The sequence below is a fragment of the Nothoprocta perdicaria genome, unplaced genomic scaffold (genome assembly GCF_003342845.1).
Source record: "Nothoprocta perdicaria isolate Ctin4 unplaced genomic scaffold, notPer1 scaffold_133, whole genome shotgun sequence".
Lineage (NCBI taxonomy): Eukaryota > Metazoa > Chordata > Aves > Tinamiformes > Tinamidae > Nothoprocta > Nothoprocta perdicaria.
This window is the reverse complement of record NW_020454461.1, coordinates 1821821-1838763: the sequence shown is the minus strand read 5'-3', so window position 1 is coordinate 1838763 and position 16943 is coordinate 1821821. Positions and strand designations below refer to the sequence as shown.

At 38.5% G+C, this 16943-nt stretch overlaps 1 protein-coding gene across 2 annotated transcripts in view; it reads right to left on the bottom strand.

The window, feature by feature from the left end:
- The window catches only part of PSME4 (proteasome activator subunit 4), a 51713-nt gene extending 44177 nt beyond the window's left edge, over positions 1–7536 (bottom strand). For both annotated transcript variants that reach the window (XM_026033783.1, XM_026033782.1), the window contains exons 1-3: positions 7425–7536; positions 1570–1710; positions 969–1085 (exon numbers count right to left, since the gene is read on the bottom strand). In XM_026033783.1, coding sequence (XP_025889568.1) covers positions 969–1085; positions 1570–1640 — 188 coding nt within the window. In that variant the 5' untranslated portion in view covers positions 1641–1710; positions 7425–7536. The remainder of the gene's footprint in view (positions 1–968; positions 1086–1569; positions 1711–7424) is intronic.
- Positions 7537–16943: the final 9407 nt, after the last annotated feature.

Here is a 16943-nt window from a genome sequence, read left to right as displayed (position 1 = left end):
ACTGGCAAACATACAAAATAAACCAACTAGAACAGGCTCCGCTCCTTTGTATTTTCACGTACACATAACATCTACAATTAACAAAACTGTTCTATTTCACTAAACTGCACTACTAGCCTTTCTTTTCTCCAGATCTGTAGCCTTGAGACAAACTCAGCACGAAATACTTCCTAATGAGTTAAAAGCAAATGCCATACATCAAAAATACGATCTCAGTAAAATGATCCAAGCACTACACTCAAATATTCCTGGCCAGAAAACAAGTTTTCTATCGTGACAAATTAAGCATGAGAATTTAAGTTTTAATTCAAGCAAATTTAACAGATCGTTTGTTACCTTTTGTAATTAAAATTCACAGGATAGAGCCTCCCTCTAATTTTAATTATTATAGGAATTACGACTTCAGAAATTTGACAAAAGGTCAGTAGAAGAAAATGAAAAACAAAAACTAGCTTTCTTAAAAGTAGAACATTTCTAGGAYTCTTAGGAAATCCATTCTAGGAAATGGATTAGTCCATACTATATACTCACTCTGAAAAGAATTGTACTAGGAACTAGAACACACATTTTTAATAACAGTACCATTTTTCCCCCCCACGTCTCATAATAAAACTGAAGGCATTTGGCCTGCATATAACTGAAATTTGTTAAACTGTGGCTTATTACCCCCAAAGCAAGTTGGCCAAGATACCCATTTTACGGTATATATACTCAATATACTGGATCACATTAATAAAAACAAAAATGTTACACTGAAAGTAGGTCACTGACAGAAAAATATACACAATTCAATATGGTCTTGCATACAATTACTGAAAATGAAATTATATATATACACGCACACGTACAYACTTAATTATTGATGTTTTCACTATGCAAACTTCAAATATTGAAAGCAAGCCTGCATGTGAACCTTCAAGCACTGTAGGTACTTAAAACTAATCAAATATTTTAAAATGCAAACTTACTTAGGAAACCAATTTAATCCAAGATGCTCTGTTTTGGAGTACAATATCCTTTCCAACATTTCATAAAGTGGTCTCCATGGTAATTCTAAGTCTTCCCTGGAAAGCAGTTCTCTTTTCCTAATAAAATAATGAGCACATTAGAATTAAATATTTGTACTGACACACTTCATATCAAAATACCACACATAGGAATACTGCTGTGAACTATGTTTATCTTCAGTATTTGGCACAAACCAGTGGAAACTCAAGCAAGACAGACACTGATCTTCTTCATGAACACAAGCTAACAAGATCTTTAAGAAAAGTCTAAGTAAAATGAAATATTAACAAATTGTATAACAGTCCTCATAATCTTCCTACCTGAGTTTCAACATTTGGTTCTCTGATTTTTTTCCTTTCCAAAAAAGGAAAAACAAAATCAATATGCTTTCACTTTCAACTGTAACAGCAAATCGTTCATGTAAGACAAACTTTTTTAACCAAATCATCTGTGAAGGACAGATTAAGTAACCTGCAGCAGGACATACTAAACTATACAGCAAGATGAAGAGAATGAAGCAATAAAATAAAATTTCAGCAGGGAGCAGAAATCTGTACTTACTTTAACAGGTTTATCAACAGCCGTGCAAATCCATGCATCATGCTGATCTCCAGTTTTGGAATTGTTACCATCTCATACAAGAGCTTAATAAAAAGCACATGATCTTCTTTGCTGAATTTTCTCCCATATAGCCGGATGTATCTACAAACAAAACATGAGATAAATCAGCAATATTTTTAAGCATGCTCATTTGATATAATACACCTGAGTCAGATCTTACGTGATTTGCTGTTAAATGATAATAAACGAGACAAAAATTAAACCTACTTTCCAAGACTTAMAAAGAACACAAAGTTCTGTAGTAAAAGGATTCTAATTCCTGAAATTAGCAGAGGAAGTACTACCTAATAAAATTGCAGAAAACTTTTTTCTATTATAACTCAAGTATTTTCCATGTATGTGTGTATATATACACTCCCATGTATGTGTGTATATATACACATMCGTACACGTGTGTATGTTTTCTTCCTAAGAAGAGGAGACATAAAAATGAGAATAAGGTTTTTAAGAAACACTGATTTGCAGACAAGGATAATCCTTACACTTTATTTTTTTTTATTTTTGCAAGCCAGGAAGGACAGATATTTAACATATCTATAAAGGGCCAATCTGAAAGAATAGGCAAGTGTTAGCAGGTAACTAGCAGATAACGCATCTGTTTAGCATTAGACTCTCTCAAACTACACTTTGTCTTAAGTTTCTTCCAAAGGAAAACAGGATTTTAATTCAAGTTGAGTTAATGAAATTAAAACCAATTTTAAAATCACAAATAAAAAGTATGTTAACTATACCTATCAAGAATATTTGTGTTCAGACAGATGAGGTAAAGTATCACTTTCRATAACTGATCTGAAACAAGGACCATCTATTGTCTCCCAAGATTCTACAATCAACATAACGCAACGCTCACGCAAGAGATCATGAAACAAAGGGCATCATTCTTTCAACTCAGTTATTTACCTCCAAATGTACTAGCTATTAAGTTTAGTATTTTTTGTATCTGAATAATTGTTCTCCTTATAAAGGGGAGAACTGTCACAAGCAGCTTTATCAAATTCTTATCTTGTCCTTTTAAGCTGCTGCACAAAATTTATGGAGACAGGACATAGGTCATAAGCTAATAAAAAAGAAATTTCAAGTACAATCCAAATTTAACATCTTGCAGTAGGACCAAGCAGTTTATTTAGTAACTGAGCTTTACTGGTGGCATGCTCCATTGTTACCCCTCCTAAGTACTATTATAAGAAAACGTAGCTTTATCAGCACTAAATTTGGAAGAAATACGTGCTGTAGTCAAKTTTAGAAGGAGAAAAGGAATACATTTTAATTTAAAATCACCTGCTCCAGCAAAACCTACGCAAGATCCCAGTGCAGAATTTTACATGCTGCACAGTTATAAATCACTATTCATCTGGAAAGAACACCTTTTTTTTTTTTTTCTGCTCCAACTATTCTGACAGGTTCACGAGAAACAATACTAACACTGTCTTCTAAGTAGCTGTTTGACAAAACACACAAGAGCTCCCATAAAATAATTTTTGGAGAAACCTATCCACTGTTTTTATAAAGATTTCAGAGGCTGGATTAATTCATTGCTAAACAAAGACTAGTGGCACATTAATGCTTATTCTGGTAAGAGGAAGAATGCCTGGTCTCGCACTACTTTTCCAAGTTGCAAAACACCCTGTATTTCAAAATCCTACACTGTAAACTGAATGTAGAAATGTGAAGGAAGAAGTATGTCTCTGAAGGTCTTCTTGAAAGACAAGAACCACCAATTTTTTAAATCTTTACTTATTTGCCTTAAACCAGCTGTACATTATGACAAGCAGCAAATAATTATTCCTAGCAAAGGGCTAATACCACTCTACTCAAAATTCAATGACAAAACCCTAGCAAAAGGAAGCTTCCAATATTTTCAGAATATTGTCCAGTTTTACTTGCATAGAACAAGACATCATGATTACAGGCAGAATTTTATCCATCTTGAAGGATACTTAGTAGCTAATGACATATATGCATGATCACCATATAAATGTTGGGTCTTGTATGTATTTATATATTTCATATATATTTATATGCATACATATATGTGTATATACACACTCGTATAAATAAGTAGCAAGAACTGGGTTTAGTCCTTCTCAGTATCATCTCCTGGTTCTGGAATAACAACTTTTCAAAAAAAAAAAAAAAAAAAGTAAATATCAACATAGAAAACTTTAATTTCACTTCTAAACACCAAATTGATGGAAAATATTAAAACTCCTTACATNTCTTGTATGTATTTATATATTTCATATATATTTATATGCATACATATATGTGTATATACACACTCGTATAAATAAGTAGCAAGAACTGGGTTTAGCCCTTCTCAGTAGCATCTCCTGGTTGCGGAATAACAACTTTTCAAAAAAAAAAAAAAAAGTAAATATCAACTGATAGAAAACTTTAATTTCACTTCTAAACACCAAATTGATGGAAAATATTAAAACTCCTTACATGAAAGAACATAAAATTTCATTAAGATCCTATTTGAAAACTTAAAGTTATTTATTATTTATTTAAGTTATTAAATTTAATTTAAAAAATTTAAATTTTGATTTGGAGTTCAGCTATGCAAAGAAAGAAAAAAAACACCCACAACAACACTAAGAAGTCAACATTCTGTTTACAACTCTATACTGTTAAAAGCATTGAGCATAACAAGCTTTCATTCTACAATTACAATGCAATTTCTTATTTTTAGGAAATACACTATCACATGAAGTAGGTTCCCTAAATTGTCCCAGAAGATGGGCTTTTGCGCTACACTTGACGGTTGCCCTCACTTACGAAGCCAAATAGATCACTCTTCTAAATTCCTAGCCATTTATTTTTATTTTCCAGAATGCAAAAAAAAGGATTATCATTTAAAACTATTACCAAAAATACTATTTAAATCCCATATATGCAGATATTATATCCCCCACATATGTATCCAGATAGAAATTTTGTTTTTCTTATAGGAAGAAATAGAAGTAAATAACAGATTCATAATTCAATAGCAACTGAAATACTTTACAGAAATTTCATGGACAGGTTTTATCGTCGATGTATTTTTTTTGCATTAAAACAGTTGAACTACATTTTTCTGATATCTCACAGTAGGATATTTAAGTATCACCCTGTTAGAAATCTCCCCTTAAATCCTTGTCTTTTGAAGTAGAAAGTGCAGAAAGACCCTCAGCCATTCTCTCAACTGCATCAAATAATGAGGCAGATGGTCTGAAATAATCAAATGTTTTTATACTAATTCTCTATAAATATCTGTGCTCAAACTTGCTATGAAAAATGTAAAAAGGTGAAAATGAAACAGCTGTCTAAGCTGCAGGTAGAGGACCATGAAAGAATATGATGCAAGTGCATTTATGCAAATAACTGATGCAACTAAAGTGTTTTACCACACACACTGTAGCAAATTACACAACTGAGAGGCAGACTTACACTACTACAATAGAATTAGCATTTTACAAGGTACAGATTTTACTGGTCAGAGTTGGAGGAGTCTCGGTGTACTGAAGACCAGACTTCTTAAGAACACTACTACAGACTTAGATTCTAAATATCCAGGCAAGCAATTTCACTTCTCCAAGAAGTCCTAAGTCCTAAGCTTCTTAAGAAGCCCTATTCCTGTTTTTACAGGAAAGGAAGTTCTCTCATCACACACGTGCATTTCAACCACAGACCCCACTTATATCACTAGAAGTTAGACACACAAGAACAGCTAGGCAAGTCATCCGATGGCATTACATCTAATCAATCTCAGTTTTAGCCTTCTTTCACCACTCAATTCTTGACATGAAACAGTTCAAACAGGTTCAGCTGTCATCATGAAATAGTAACAGCTACTTTCATTCGTTTTCACTTTCATTCGTTATACCTCTGGAGTCTATGCACAGCTGTACAAAGCTGTAGCAGACCTTTAAGAGGTAGTACTATACGGGTATATACACTGTGCGACTTCCCCCCCTCCCCCAACTCATTCATACATTTTCCTATAAAGGTGGATAACTACTCAAAACTGACAACAAAGCTCTAGTTTTGCTGTCATTATAATTTCACTTAGGTGTGACAAATTAGAACACCATGTTCTTATGTTTTGAAAGGTTTTTTTTTTTTCTTTTTTGGATAATATTTTATCCCACAAAGCTCTTTTGCTAAATTAAACCAAGGAAGCAAGATATCTCCAATGCTAACTATATCAGCTATTTTTAAACAACCTCACAGCTTTCTTCCCTGCCTGCAACCAAATACATTCAGTGTTGCTGCCACACAATTACCGGAACRTGCCACAAAAAAATCTTGGGATGAAGAGGCATCATACAAGTTGCAAAACACAGTAAATATAAACTTCAAAGGGTAGGTAGAAAACCACAAATTAGAGCATCCTGTCCTTTTCATGATTCATAAGGTAGCACAGCAGCGTTCTCAACAGGCTAAAATTCACTGCCCTGAAGCCAAAACTGGTAACAGAAATTGCAGCTTACAGAACAACTAGTGGGTTAACTGTAATCTATACCTGCACTTTTTCAAACCACCCAACTTCAGAAGGTACCCTAAGGTAGATCTTTCTCTTATTAAGAACTGCTACACTTCATTCCAGATCAATTAGCATATGAAGTTTTGCCACAAGTCCAGAAACAACAGGCATCACTGTAAATAGTGTGAGCAGGCAGAAGGCTAGGAAAAAAAACACAGAATTGAACCGGGTCCAAGCAGGTTCAGACTGTCTCATAATGCGAACATGTGACTCATTTCGCAACCATCAATGTAATTCTATCTAAGAATGCTTCTTGGCAACCCTGAGGTCACTTACATTTCAATGTGTGTATATCAACCAAACTTTTGACTGCTGGATATATATTAAATTCCCAGCACTTAAAAAAAAAAATACACAGTCCATTTCATAACTAAAAGTGAAGAACTCAGTTGTTCCCAACACAATTCTGTCGTTATGAAGGTGCACAGAGCATTCATCAAAAAGAAGGCATTCGTCTRAACAGTGCATTGACAGAACCTACAGCAGTCACTTGTTGTACGACACCATTTTCAGTGCCAGACTGGCGAGAAYAGGTCATATTAAAAATAAATAAAAGCATACTTTTTTAAAATTTGCTGAAGAAATTCCACATTCCACTTAGTGCTACTGGGTGAATTCCGTATGTTCAATCCCAATTTAAAAAACAAAACAAAMMAAAAAATCCACCTCGCAGCACTCGCACCTAAGCCAACACAAATCGCACCTAAGCCACAACACAGGTAAGAGAGAGCACCTTTTTATTCCTCCCTCCTGCTTTAAACTAGAGCACCGGTTTTGTTAACAGATCAACGAACTCCGAGCGGATCCTTCCAGCGCTGGGCACGCAGCGGCACAAACCAGCCCGCTCTGCCAAAGGCTTCATGCTGCTACCACAGAAGTTGCTATCGGGGATAATATCTTACAAGGCCTCCCGCAAGCGGGTTAAAAGGGCGAGAGAGAAAGCACGCGAAGGGATAGACTTAAAAAAATAAAATGAAATTAAAACGAAATGAATAACGCACACCACGCTTCTCGGCTCACAGAACCGAGAAAGTTCCCGAGGCGACGGCCGGGCCCTCGGAAACGAAACCACCTTTGTCCCCGTTCCGTACGCCGCGGCGCCCCGCGGCCTTGCGCGAGAGGCGGCCCCGCGGGGCGGCCCGCAGCGCTCGGAGCCCCCGGGCGACCGCGCGGCGACCGCAGGGCGCTCGCTGCGTCCGTTAGAGGCGGCCGTTAGGAGCCACCGTCCGCTGCGGGGAGAGCCGTTAGGTAACGGCCGCCGCGCACTCACGTGGAGAGCTTCCGCGTCCAGAAGAGCCCGCCGGGCCACAGCTCCTGCAGCTGCACGGCCCGCGCCAGGTTGCCCTTGATGTCGGCGAGGAAGCGCGCCGCCTCCGCCTCCAGCCGGGCGCCGTACGGCAGCAGCTTGTTGTACACGAGCTCCTTCTGCGGCGCCGCCGCCATGGCGGCCGCTGCGCTGCGCTGCGCCGCTCCTGTCCCGACCCGACCCGACCCGACCCGGCCCGGCCCGGCCCGCGGCGGGTCGCCCAGCGGCGGGTCGCGCAGCGGCGCGCGGTGACGACACAGCCGAGCGGGCGAACGAACGGCCGCCGCCCCGCGCGCGCAGTCACTTCCGGCGCGGGGCGGGGCGCTAACGGCCGCCTCCAACGGTCGCGCCCAACGGCTCCGCTGAGGGAAAGGGGCAGCCGCGAGGAGCGCTTAGCGCCTCTTGGGCGCCGTTTCCCTCACCGGGCGCGCTAAAGCTCTGGCGGGAGGCYACTCTGTCTCCTCGTGCTGTCAAACAAGGAGCAGCGGGATCCCCAGATGACCTTTGGCGGGCTCAGGAGAACTTGGGGTGGCTGTAGTCAAGCTACCATTTTTCGGCCACCTAAACAAACAGCACCAYTTTGGGGGAAAGGCCACAGCTCCCACTCGTGTTTAGAATCCACTTTGTGTGGTTTATTAAAGAGCCTTTTGGTAAAACTGCTCTGATCCTACATAGAGATCATAATAGAAATGTTCATCTTTCCCCTGTCCTGTTGGAGAAACTCAAAAGTGAATTGAGTACCCAAGTCTTTATTTTAATTAAAATCACGTATTCAGATCCATTATATTAGCACTGTGAGCTAAGTCCGTGCTCAACTACTGATTATAAATGGTATAAACTGATAATAAAGGGTATAGACTCTTTCTCCCTGGGGCTGCGCTTTCCACAGTCAGATGGCCGATCCTTTGGAGTCGGTATCTGAGGACCTTTAGGAACCGGTGCATAAACTGCCAAAGGCGACAATAGCAGCAGCCTGGGAGTGAGGAAACCAGGGAGCCTCCCGGAGCCATCAGAGCCCTGTGCGGGCTGAGGGATCCGATGCTTAGACCTGCGCAGGAGCAGAAAGTCCATGTTTTGGCTCCCTTACCCCCTTGCTAGCTGTGCTGAGAGAGAGTGTACAGGTGTGAAATGAGGGAGGGCTTCTCCACCAGGGATCATCAGCTACTGAGTTTGGTAGCAGATTCTGTAACCGTCAAAGATTTTTGACGGTTGATTTGAACCGTGGTTGATTTGATTTTTTGATTTGAAATAATAATGTGAGACTGTCAAGTGGAGCCTTTGACATATGTGGGTGTAGGATAAAGCCCGTGATGGATATATGATAATACTACTGATAACCGTTATCTCCAGCTGTCTCCTAAATATAATTGTTAATTGAATTTCCCCCCCCCCAAGAATTACATCGTGACTGTACAACAGCTGCAAGCTGATTAGATTTAAAGCTTCTGACAAGGCCAAATCCTGTTTTCTGATCTTTATACTCAGATTAGCTCTGCTTWTTTTTTTTTTTTTWATGGCTAACTAAATGCTGAAACATTTTATATTGAGAAGAAAAGCAAAAGAAAATCTAAGATAAGCAGAGGTCATGATGCTCAGGCTTTTCCAAGGCATTTTCCTGCCGGAAATATTTATACTCTATCCTTTTATGACTTTAGTTTCACACATGTTTATCAATACTGAAACTAGGCAGCAGGAAATGTTCTCGTGTAATATTCATGTACACTTGTATATGAAGAGTGACACTACTTGATTTACAAGAGTCAAGTAATAATCAGCACTATAATATTCTCTTGGAGAAAAGTACTAGTAAATCAACATCATATAAATAAGGTTTTACCAGGGACCTAAAGGARGCTTTATGCTGCTCCATAGCTCTCCCATCAAGATTTTTTCCTGTAGCATTTTGGGAAAGCAAAAGTAGGTAATCACTTTTAGCACACCAAATTACTCCTTTCTTCTAAGCTTCAGTTAAAGTAATTATTCTTCATTACAGGCTGAGACTAGGATAAAACAGAAACTTCGCTAATTTCCCTTCTCTAAAGTATTAAAGGAGTCAAGCCTTTCTGAACAAGTACTGAAGAAATAAAATTAGCTACATTCTATCACCTCATATTTACACCATCCAAAACAATTTATACATGAACTCATGTGCTTTATGGCATGAATCAAAAATGAAACTTTAGACTTAAATAGTCTAAAAGTGCCTTGAACCTAAGAAATTTGAAGTTACTTTTAACAAATACTGGCACTTCCTTCTTCCTACTCAGTGGCAACAGCASATTGTCCAAACAGCAGTTTCCAATGTGGGAAAGTGTTCGTTACATTGGAGGAATAACAGAGTTTTGGAAGGAGAAAAAGAAAAGCAAATGTGTAGTCACATTTTCTGACATTGAAATTGGCAACTATGTAAGGAACTTCAGAGGTGCATTCTGTTGCTTCTTATCTATAATATCACAGAAAAATAGTACTTCACGTATTCAGGGAATGTGTCAGTTTCTGCTGTTCGGGGCCTGAGTTAGAACTGCAGCTTGATTTTTCACACTTTTGCAATTTGAATAAGTATTCCCAAATGAGAGTCTCACGGTATCTGAACCATCAGACCCCCATGTAGGGCTGCTGTACTGCAAACACTCAAGTGACTCCCACCAGAATTATCCACTCACCTTTCAGGAAAGAACGTGCAAGATCAACAAGGCCAACACATTAGACAGTTGTCATGCTAAATAATCTGACCTTCTCATTCTCAGAAATATTCCTCGTGTTTTCAGAATCTGAAATGAGGAAAAAAGTGATTCTGAGTCCATTTGTCATTACACACATTAAATATAGTACTCGCACTTTCAAACTATATTCTGTTATATTGATATATATAATGTTTACAATTAATTTACTAATTAATTGTTTGTTTTTTTTTTAATAACCATTTCCCTGGTAAAGTAACATTCTGCTATTTGAAAGTAGAAAAATATTCAYTTTACAGATACTTTTTTTTCAAGTTAAAAATAAATTTGTTCTTCCAGTTTGCAATATGTTTTGGCTGTAGTGCTACGTAAAAGCACATTTGGTTCCCGAGTCATCTGATCAAGGACTGGCTTTCACAACACGGAATCCATCTGTGCTGCTTGCATCAGTAGCTTTTCCCTCACTTATTAAGTAGGAGGAATATGAATTGAGAGCAAACTAAATATGGTTGCCACCTGTTGTTTTTGGCATTAAATCATGAGAATTGATGAATCCAAGTTAAGTGTTGTGGTGGTGAAAAAATAGTCCTTCCATTCATGAGAAATGTGGCTTCTGTCAAGTTGTTCCTTGGTCACACATTCCCTCGCAGGATGGCTGGCTGCCTTAGGTCAGCTCCCACCAGCGCTGTCATCAGGATGTAGGAAACTCCTCGCTCAACTTGGACTGCAGTTTCTACTATCACAGTGCTCAAGCAAACACTTTTCCCACGTGGACATTTTGCTTAGTRACCCCTTTGCCCTTTCTGACCTAAGTTAAATATCAAATTTGTTAAGTGGCAAACTTCTGTATATTTTACAGTTTGGAAAATAACAYGCAATCCAGCATGAGTCCAACCGTGTCTATATCACATATGTCCTGGTCTGTGACCCCCATACCAAAGAGAGCCTCACTGCAAAAGACACTGAAGAAACTGCTGCAATTCTGCTCACCAGCCTTCAGCAAGATGACAGTAACTTACTTTCTCTGGGAAGAAGCAGCTGTAATTACTGTCTGCAAGTCTTTATGCCAGCAAGGGCATTTTCATTGGAAGGAGCCTCTCCCTTCCTCCAGGACAGAGACTCAAGCAGAGGCTGTAATTGCTACCTGCTCTGGAAACATTTGCTCCCTTGCCTCAGKGAAAATGAGTGGCTCCAAAGATTTAAAGGTAGTAGCAATTCTTTGGCTGTTGTAAACACAGGAGCAGTGTGAGGAGCAGTAATTACATAATCAGGGCTGCTCCTCTCCCCTGCTGCCTCAGGGAACTGACCTGCCCCTCTTACTACTTTATTTATTGAGAAACAATGAGCAAGATGGCAGTAGGATTAGACAGTCAAAATAATCTTCCAAAGTGTGTGAATGCAATTAAAATCCTTGGTTGCAAGTCAAAGAAACACCAATTTGAAAAACAACATAGCCATGCTTGTTGCTTTGTAGATAGAAAATTACACCTCGAGACAAAAGTGATCCCTTGTGCTCATTAAAAAAGAAAAAAAAAGGAGAGAGAGAGAGAAAGAAACACTGCTATATTCAAATATGGGGATTTTTTTTTTCATGAGCCAAGGACTATAACAAACTTAGAAACAGAGTTACTCACAAACTTCTATTTTACGGAGCATTTCTCTGCTTAGAGCATGGGGGCAGAAGGTGATTACAGTTTCTGAATGAGGTGCCAAGGAACTTCAGCTTCCTGTATAGYGTAGCAGAAAAACGCTTTCTTCTCGAGAGTGATTCAGAGTAGCTAATTTTAGGTGCCTCAAGTAAGGCAGCCTAGGAACTCAGTTRTGTGTGTTCAGTGGGGGAAGGAAGGTGCAGGTGGGCGTTCAAACACGGCCTAAAGCATGTGCACTGCACACTGATTTAATTCAGTTTGTATAATGCCTGCTTAGGTACACACTTCCTTATAGGAGTGGAACTTTTGTCAGCTAGCTTATTATATTTGGGAAGAAATTTGAGCAGAAATAAAAAAGCACTTGTTAATAATAAAGTGTTAATATGGGCTTGTGCAATTAGCCTGTACATGTGTTTAAGCAGCACAACTTTTGCTGCTTGGTAGGCTGGCAGAATATATGCTGCACTGCACTTCACATGCTTGCTGGTTCTGGTTAGGAGAGTTTTAGGTGTTAAATTTAACCTCGGTTATATCGGTTCACAAGATATTATTTGGCTTCCTCTCTCTCCCAGCTAAAATTAGTAGGTTAATGCTTTTACAAAGACTGTTAATAAAAAGCCAGGACAAAATTCCTCCCTGTTGAGATTCTACTGAGATAAATTAATTTATAACAGAATTATTTTCTCTCTCCACCTTCTGGATTTATTTCCTTTAGGTGTTTTATTAGCTAAAATTTGGAAGGGAAAATTGTCTCAAATCAACACAAGGGAATTTGTCTTTGATAGTCCRTTACCTTTACATATCTGAAGTTGCGGGAGCAAATGAAAATTGTTTCACTTGCAGGGAGGAAAAAGAATAGACTTGAGGCTACTGCTGATTTCTGCCCAGATTACCCATAGCTATTCATAATAAAGAATAATTCCTCTGATATGAAATAAATGCAGGCAGTTTTGGTGAAAGCACTGTTGCTGTTACATATTTTTTTAGTCATAAGTCTGAGACGTGGATTTTTACATCTCACGCCCTTGCCAAACAGAAACCGGCTGCAGAAGAGCATGTGATGACAGCAGTCTTGCAAAGGTCAATTCTAGGGATTCTGCTGTTCCAGGAAATCCAGGAAACACAGTCCCTTTACAGCCCACAGTGACTTGCAAAGAAACAAGGTTCACTGCGTATTTTACTGTTTCATACGACTACTCTTTGACCAACAACAACAACAACAAGAATATGTGGCAGGCCTTACCCTAAGGATTTGACTGTCTTCTGACGTTACTTTCCCTGTGTGGTACATGCATCTGTTTCATCCTCATCTGCAGTTCTCARTTCTCTGGTTTGTCCATTTGTTTGTCTCCCTTCAGTTGTCAGCTGTAGGACTTCCAGATTTATCAAAATCATGCTGTCAAAATGCTGACTATATACAACTTTGCAGTAGAGAACTGTCCGGCAACTGTGAAATGGGATCAAATTGTGAAATGTTAACTTGCCTTTGATGGTACCCTCCTTCAAGAGTAGTCCTTCTGACTGCAGTGGAATACCAGATATATGTTATAAGGGTGCTTATTAGCATTAGTATTTTTAAAAAGCCTTCAAAGTACATTTTGATATGACACACTGATAAACTGAACCAGCAAACAGGTAGTGTGCATCTTAAAATACTCTTGAAATACTTAAGTCTCTGGACATGTTATGTCTTTTGAATTAGGTGTTAGCTCAAAATGTTGTCTTGCTTGTTTCCAGTTAGGAAAAGAAATGATGAGCAGTGTGGGCTAACTACTCAGCCTATTAAATAAATAAATAAATAAATAAAAGTATGAAGTCTGTTTCCTCAGCTCATGTCAAATCAAATAACAGCCCAAAATCTTCCTTCAGATTTTAAAATTTGTTTCAAGCAGCATTCACCCTAATATTCTTCCATGTTTTCCAGGGCAATGGCTCCAGTGCTTGTTCAGGCTTCTTCACTCTCTTGTTTGCTTGCTTGTTCTTCCAAGATATGGATCAGAGGAACTTAAATATTTATGAATTATGGAAAAGAGGCAGGCACACTTAAACATCCCCTTAAGCAACCAATCACTTCCCTCCTCCTAAAGAAATGTTTATAATTTGCTTCTGCCTGCGTGGCTGTGTGTATTAAATGTGCATGGCAGCCGTTTTGGCACGTTGCTAAAGCAGCAGCTTGTCGCATGGGCTATTAGGAGACATCCAGCAGATTAACAAACCTTACAGGGGATCACGTGGAACCAGCTCAGAGCTCCCTAGCATTCATGTGGCCTGAAATGCTGAGTTGTTTGTGCTTATATCCTAGTAACCCTGGATGTAAGTGCAGTTGTGTCAGGGGCACCGTTATGAGAATGTCGGTCCCACTGACTGAAACTGGGATTCAAGGAATTTTAAATTGATGTTTTCTTTATTATGCCTTGTTAAGAGTTCAAGGGGAAACAATGACTATAAATTAAAGCTTCGTAACAATCTTGGAAATGTTGCAACTATGAGAAAAGCCACTTGGTGTAGAAGGAATGTTTTAATTACGAAACACAATTGGAATTTAAACTCAGAGAAGCCCCAGGGAGAAGGAAAAGTCACATTTGTCACGTTTGTCACATTTGTATATTGTAACTTGGAGGCTAACCCCAATAGAGAGCTGAACCATATTTAGTATAAAGCCAGAAGCTGCCCATCTGCTGGGCAAAGTACCAAGAACTGGGGGAAGGAACTAAGCAGCGAGTGAGAGAAGGGGAATCTGTCCTGAACCACAAYAACAACAACAAGTTGAGAAGATGTAAACTCAGAAGAGAGCTCCCTGAGTCAATACCTGATATTCCTCAAACACAGTGTCAGAACAACCTGCGGAGCTTAGGCGTTTCTTGTCCAGGGGCATTGCAGTGGATGAATATGGAATCTGACTCATGCTTTCTTGGAACTGCCAAATTCTTTCTACACTCTATATCATGCCACTAATTTATCTACAGACCTAAAGGGATGATGCGACATGACTGGAAAAATGGAGATTCCAGCTCTGTTTGTAAGGGACTGGTAACCTGCATCTGGAAATAGAGCTAAAATAGGAATAGCAAGCTCTGAAACTGGAAGAAATGGGCCCAGAATCACCCTGGTTATCTCTAGCAAGGGGATTTGGAGTTGTTCAAGGGTGCCAGGAGTCTCACCAAATAGGGGCTACTTCCAGCTCCCCAAAGAGCAGAGACGGGACAGAATGAGTGCATAATCATTGTTTCCTAAGGAAAGAATTGTTTCTTTTTTTTTTTCAGTTTACTCTTACTGCAAAGTAAGTACAAARTCTTGCATCATGGAATTAAAAATAAAAAACAAAATAACTGTCTAAAACCATCTGAGGTTTCATATATTACAATACAGACAGTTTTTATGGACTTATTGCCTCTCATGCTTTCTCTCTTTTTATTTTAGTGTTATGGACATATGAACCATGGGGGATTTTTTAAGCTCATTTTCTATTTCCATTTTGGAGTAGAAATAGTAACTCATATGTACCAATTTAAGGAGTCAGTAGTATGGGAAGGTAAAGCAAATGTAAAGTCAATGTTTGGAACAAACTATCCTGTTCCTCASAGAGTTTGAACTCAAATGACAAAATTACAACACATATTGCTAAATTTAAGAAGCTATTCCAACTCCTCCATCACCACCAGTTTCTTGGCCAGATACCTCTGTAACAATAGCAGATAGCTCATTTCGTGTGTTCCAAAATAATCCAAGGTTTTGAAATCATCCACGAAGAACTAAAGCTATAATCAATTCAGCAAGACCAAAATACCTGATGACACAGGCTGCACTAACTCATTTCAAGATTCTGAAATACTAATTAGTGCTTCTAGTTGTTGCTTTTGAGCAGAAATAGAGGGCTAATGCAGTTAATGAGAATGAATCAAATAATAGCTTCCCAGTACCGCAAAATGTAAGAGCTGTCAGCCCACCTTTCTTATAAACCATTCCCTTACCAACCCACACTCTTTTGTGCTTTTCTAGACCTTTTTATAGCTCCCCAAATCCTCCACATGGTTTGACATCATTGTTCTAGTGGCTGTGGGAAGGGTAATTTTCCAATTTCTCATCTTCCAACTAACTGCTTTAAATGGCCCCTATCTCCTAATCTTCAGTGTGTTGCATAAGAAGAGACAGTGTAATACCAGCAAAATCTCAGCCAATGTTTTTCCCAAGTTTTATTGCACTTCCTGTGGGTGGATATTTCACAAATCAAACACCACAGAAACCTCCACCTGCTTTGGTACCATCAGAATGAGACTTCCAATGCACTTGGGTTGGCGGCCTTTGCTCCAGTTCTTCTCCTAGCCATGTAATCCTTTCCCACTTTCTCCCTGGAATCCACTGACAACTCCAGTATAATCTTGATTTTTCAAACACGACTTTTCAAATTACAAATCAATGAAACAAGCAAAATAGAGAGATCATGAGGACAATATCAAAAGAATAGCTTGCCAGGTTGGGGCATTTTAAGCTTCTCTTTATAAGCAAAATAGATTGTTCCCTGAATAACGTTCTTTTTACACATTTGTTAGTTTAAAACAATTGATTTACTTGAAGGTTCTTTATTTCATATAGCAGTGCAAATACTTTCTAACCTTAATTTAAACTGCAAAATCTGAACTCAATTTCTATGTGTTTTTCTTGGTGAACATTAGTGATTTATTGCCTTACATCTTTATGTGGAGGAGTGCTAAGCAAACTAAAGGTTATAACCTCAACTAGTGAAATGGCAATGTTAAAAAAAAAAAAAGAGAGAGAAAGATATGTTCAAACCAGGGTTTATTTTTGTTGAATATYGATATCTATATATGGTATAAAAAATGATCAAGCCATAAGTGACATGACAAAAATAAAAGGGAATTACTATTTTAACTTACAAAAAAAAMCCCTATTTCAGAGAGAAATATGTTTTATAAATTTTTATGCCTTAGAATCAGGATGTGTTGAATTAGGGACTTAAAACAAAAATGTTTTCATGCTTTCATAAAAACATAGCTGTTGCATATCCAAACTCTAAGAGTAACTGCTTGAAAACAAAAGCACAAAATAAAACAAAATCTACAAAATATATTCTRGCCGCAATAAAATAATTTGTTTGCAAATTTTTATCTGCCATCGTATAGCTTCTGTGTTAC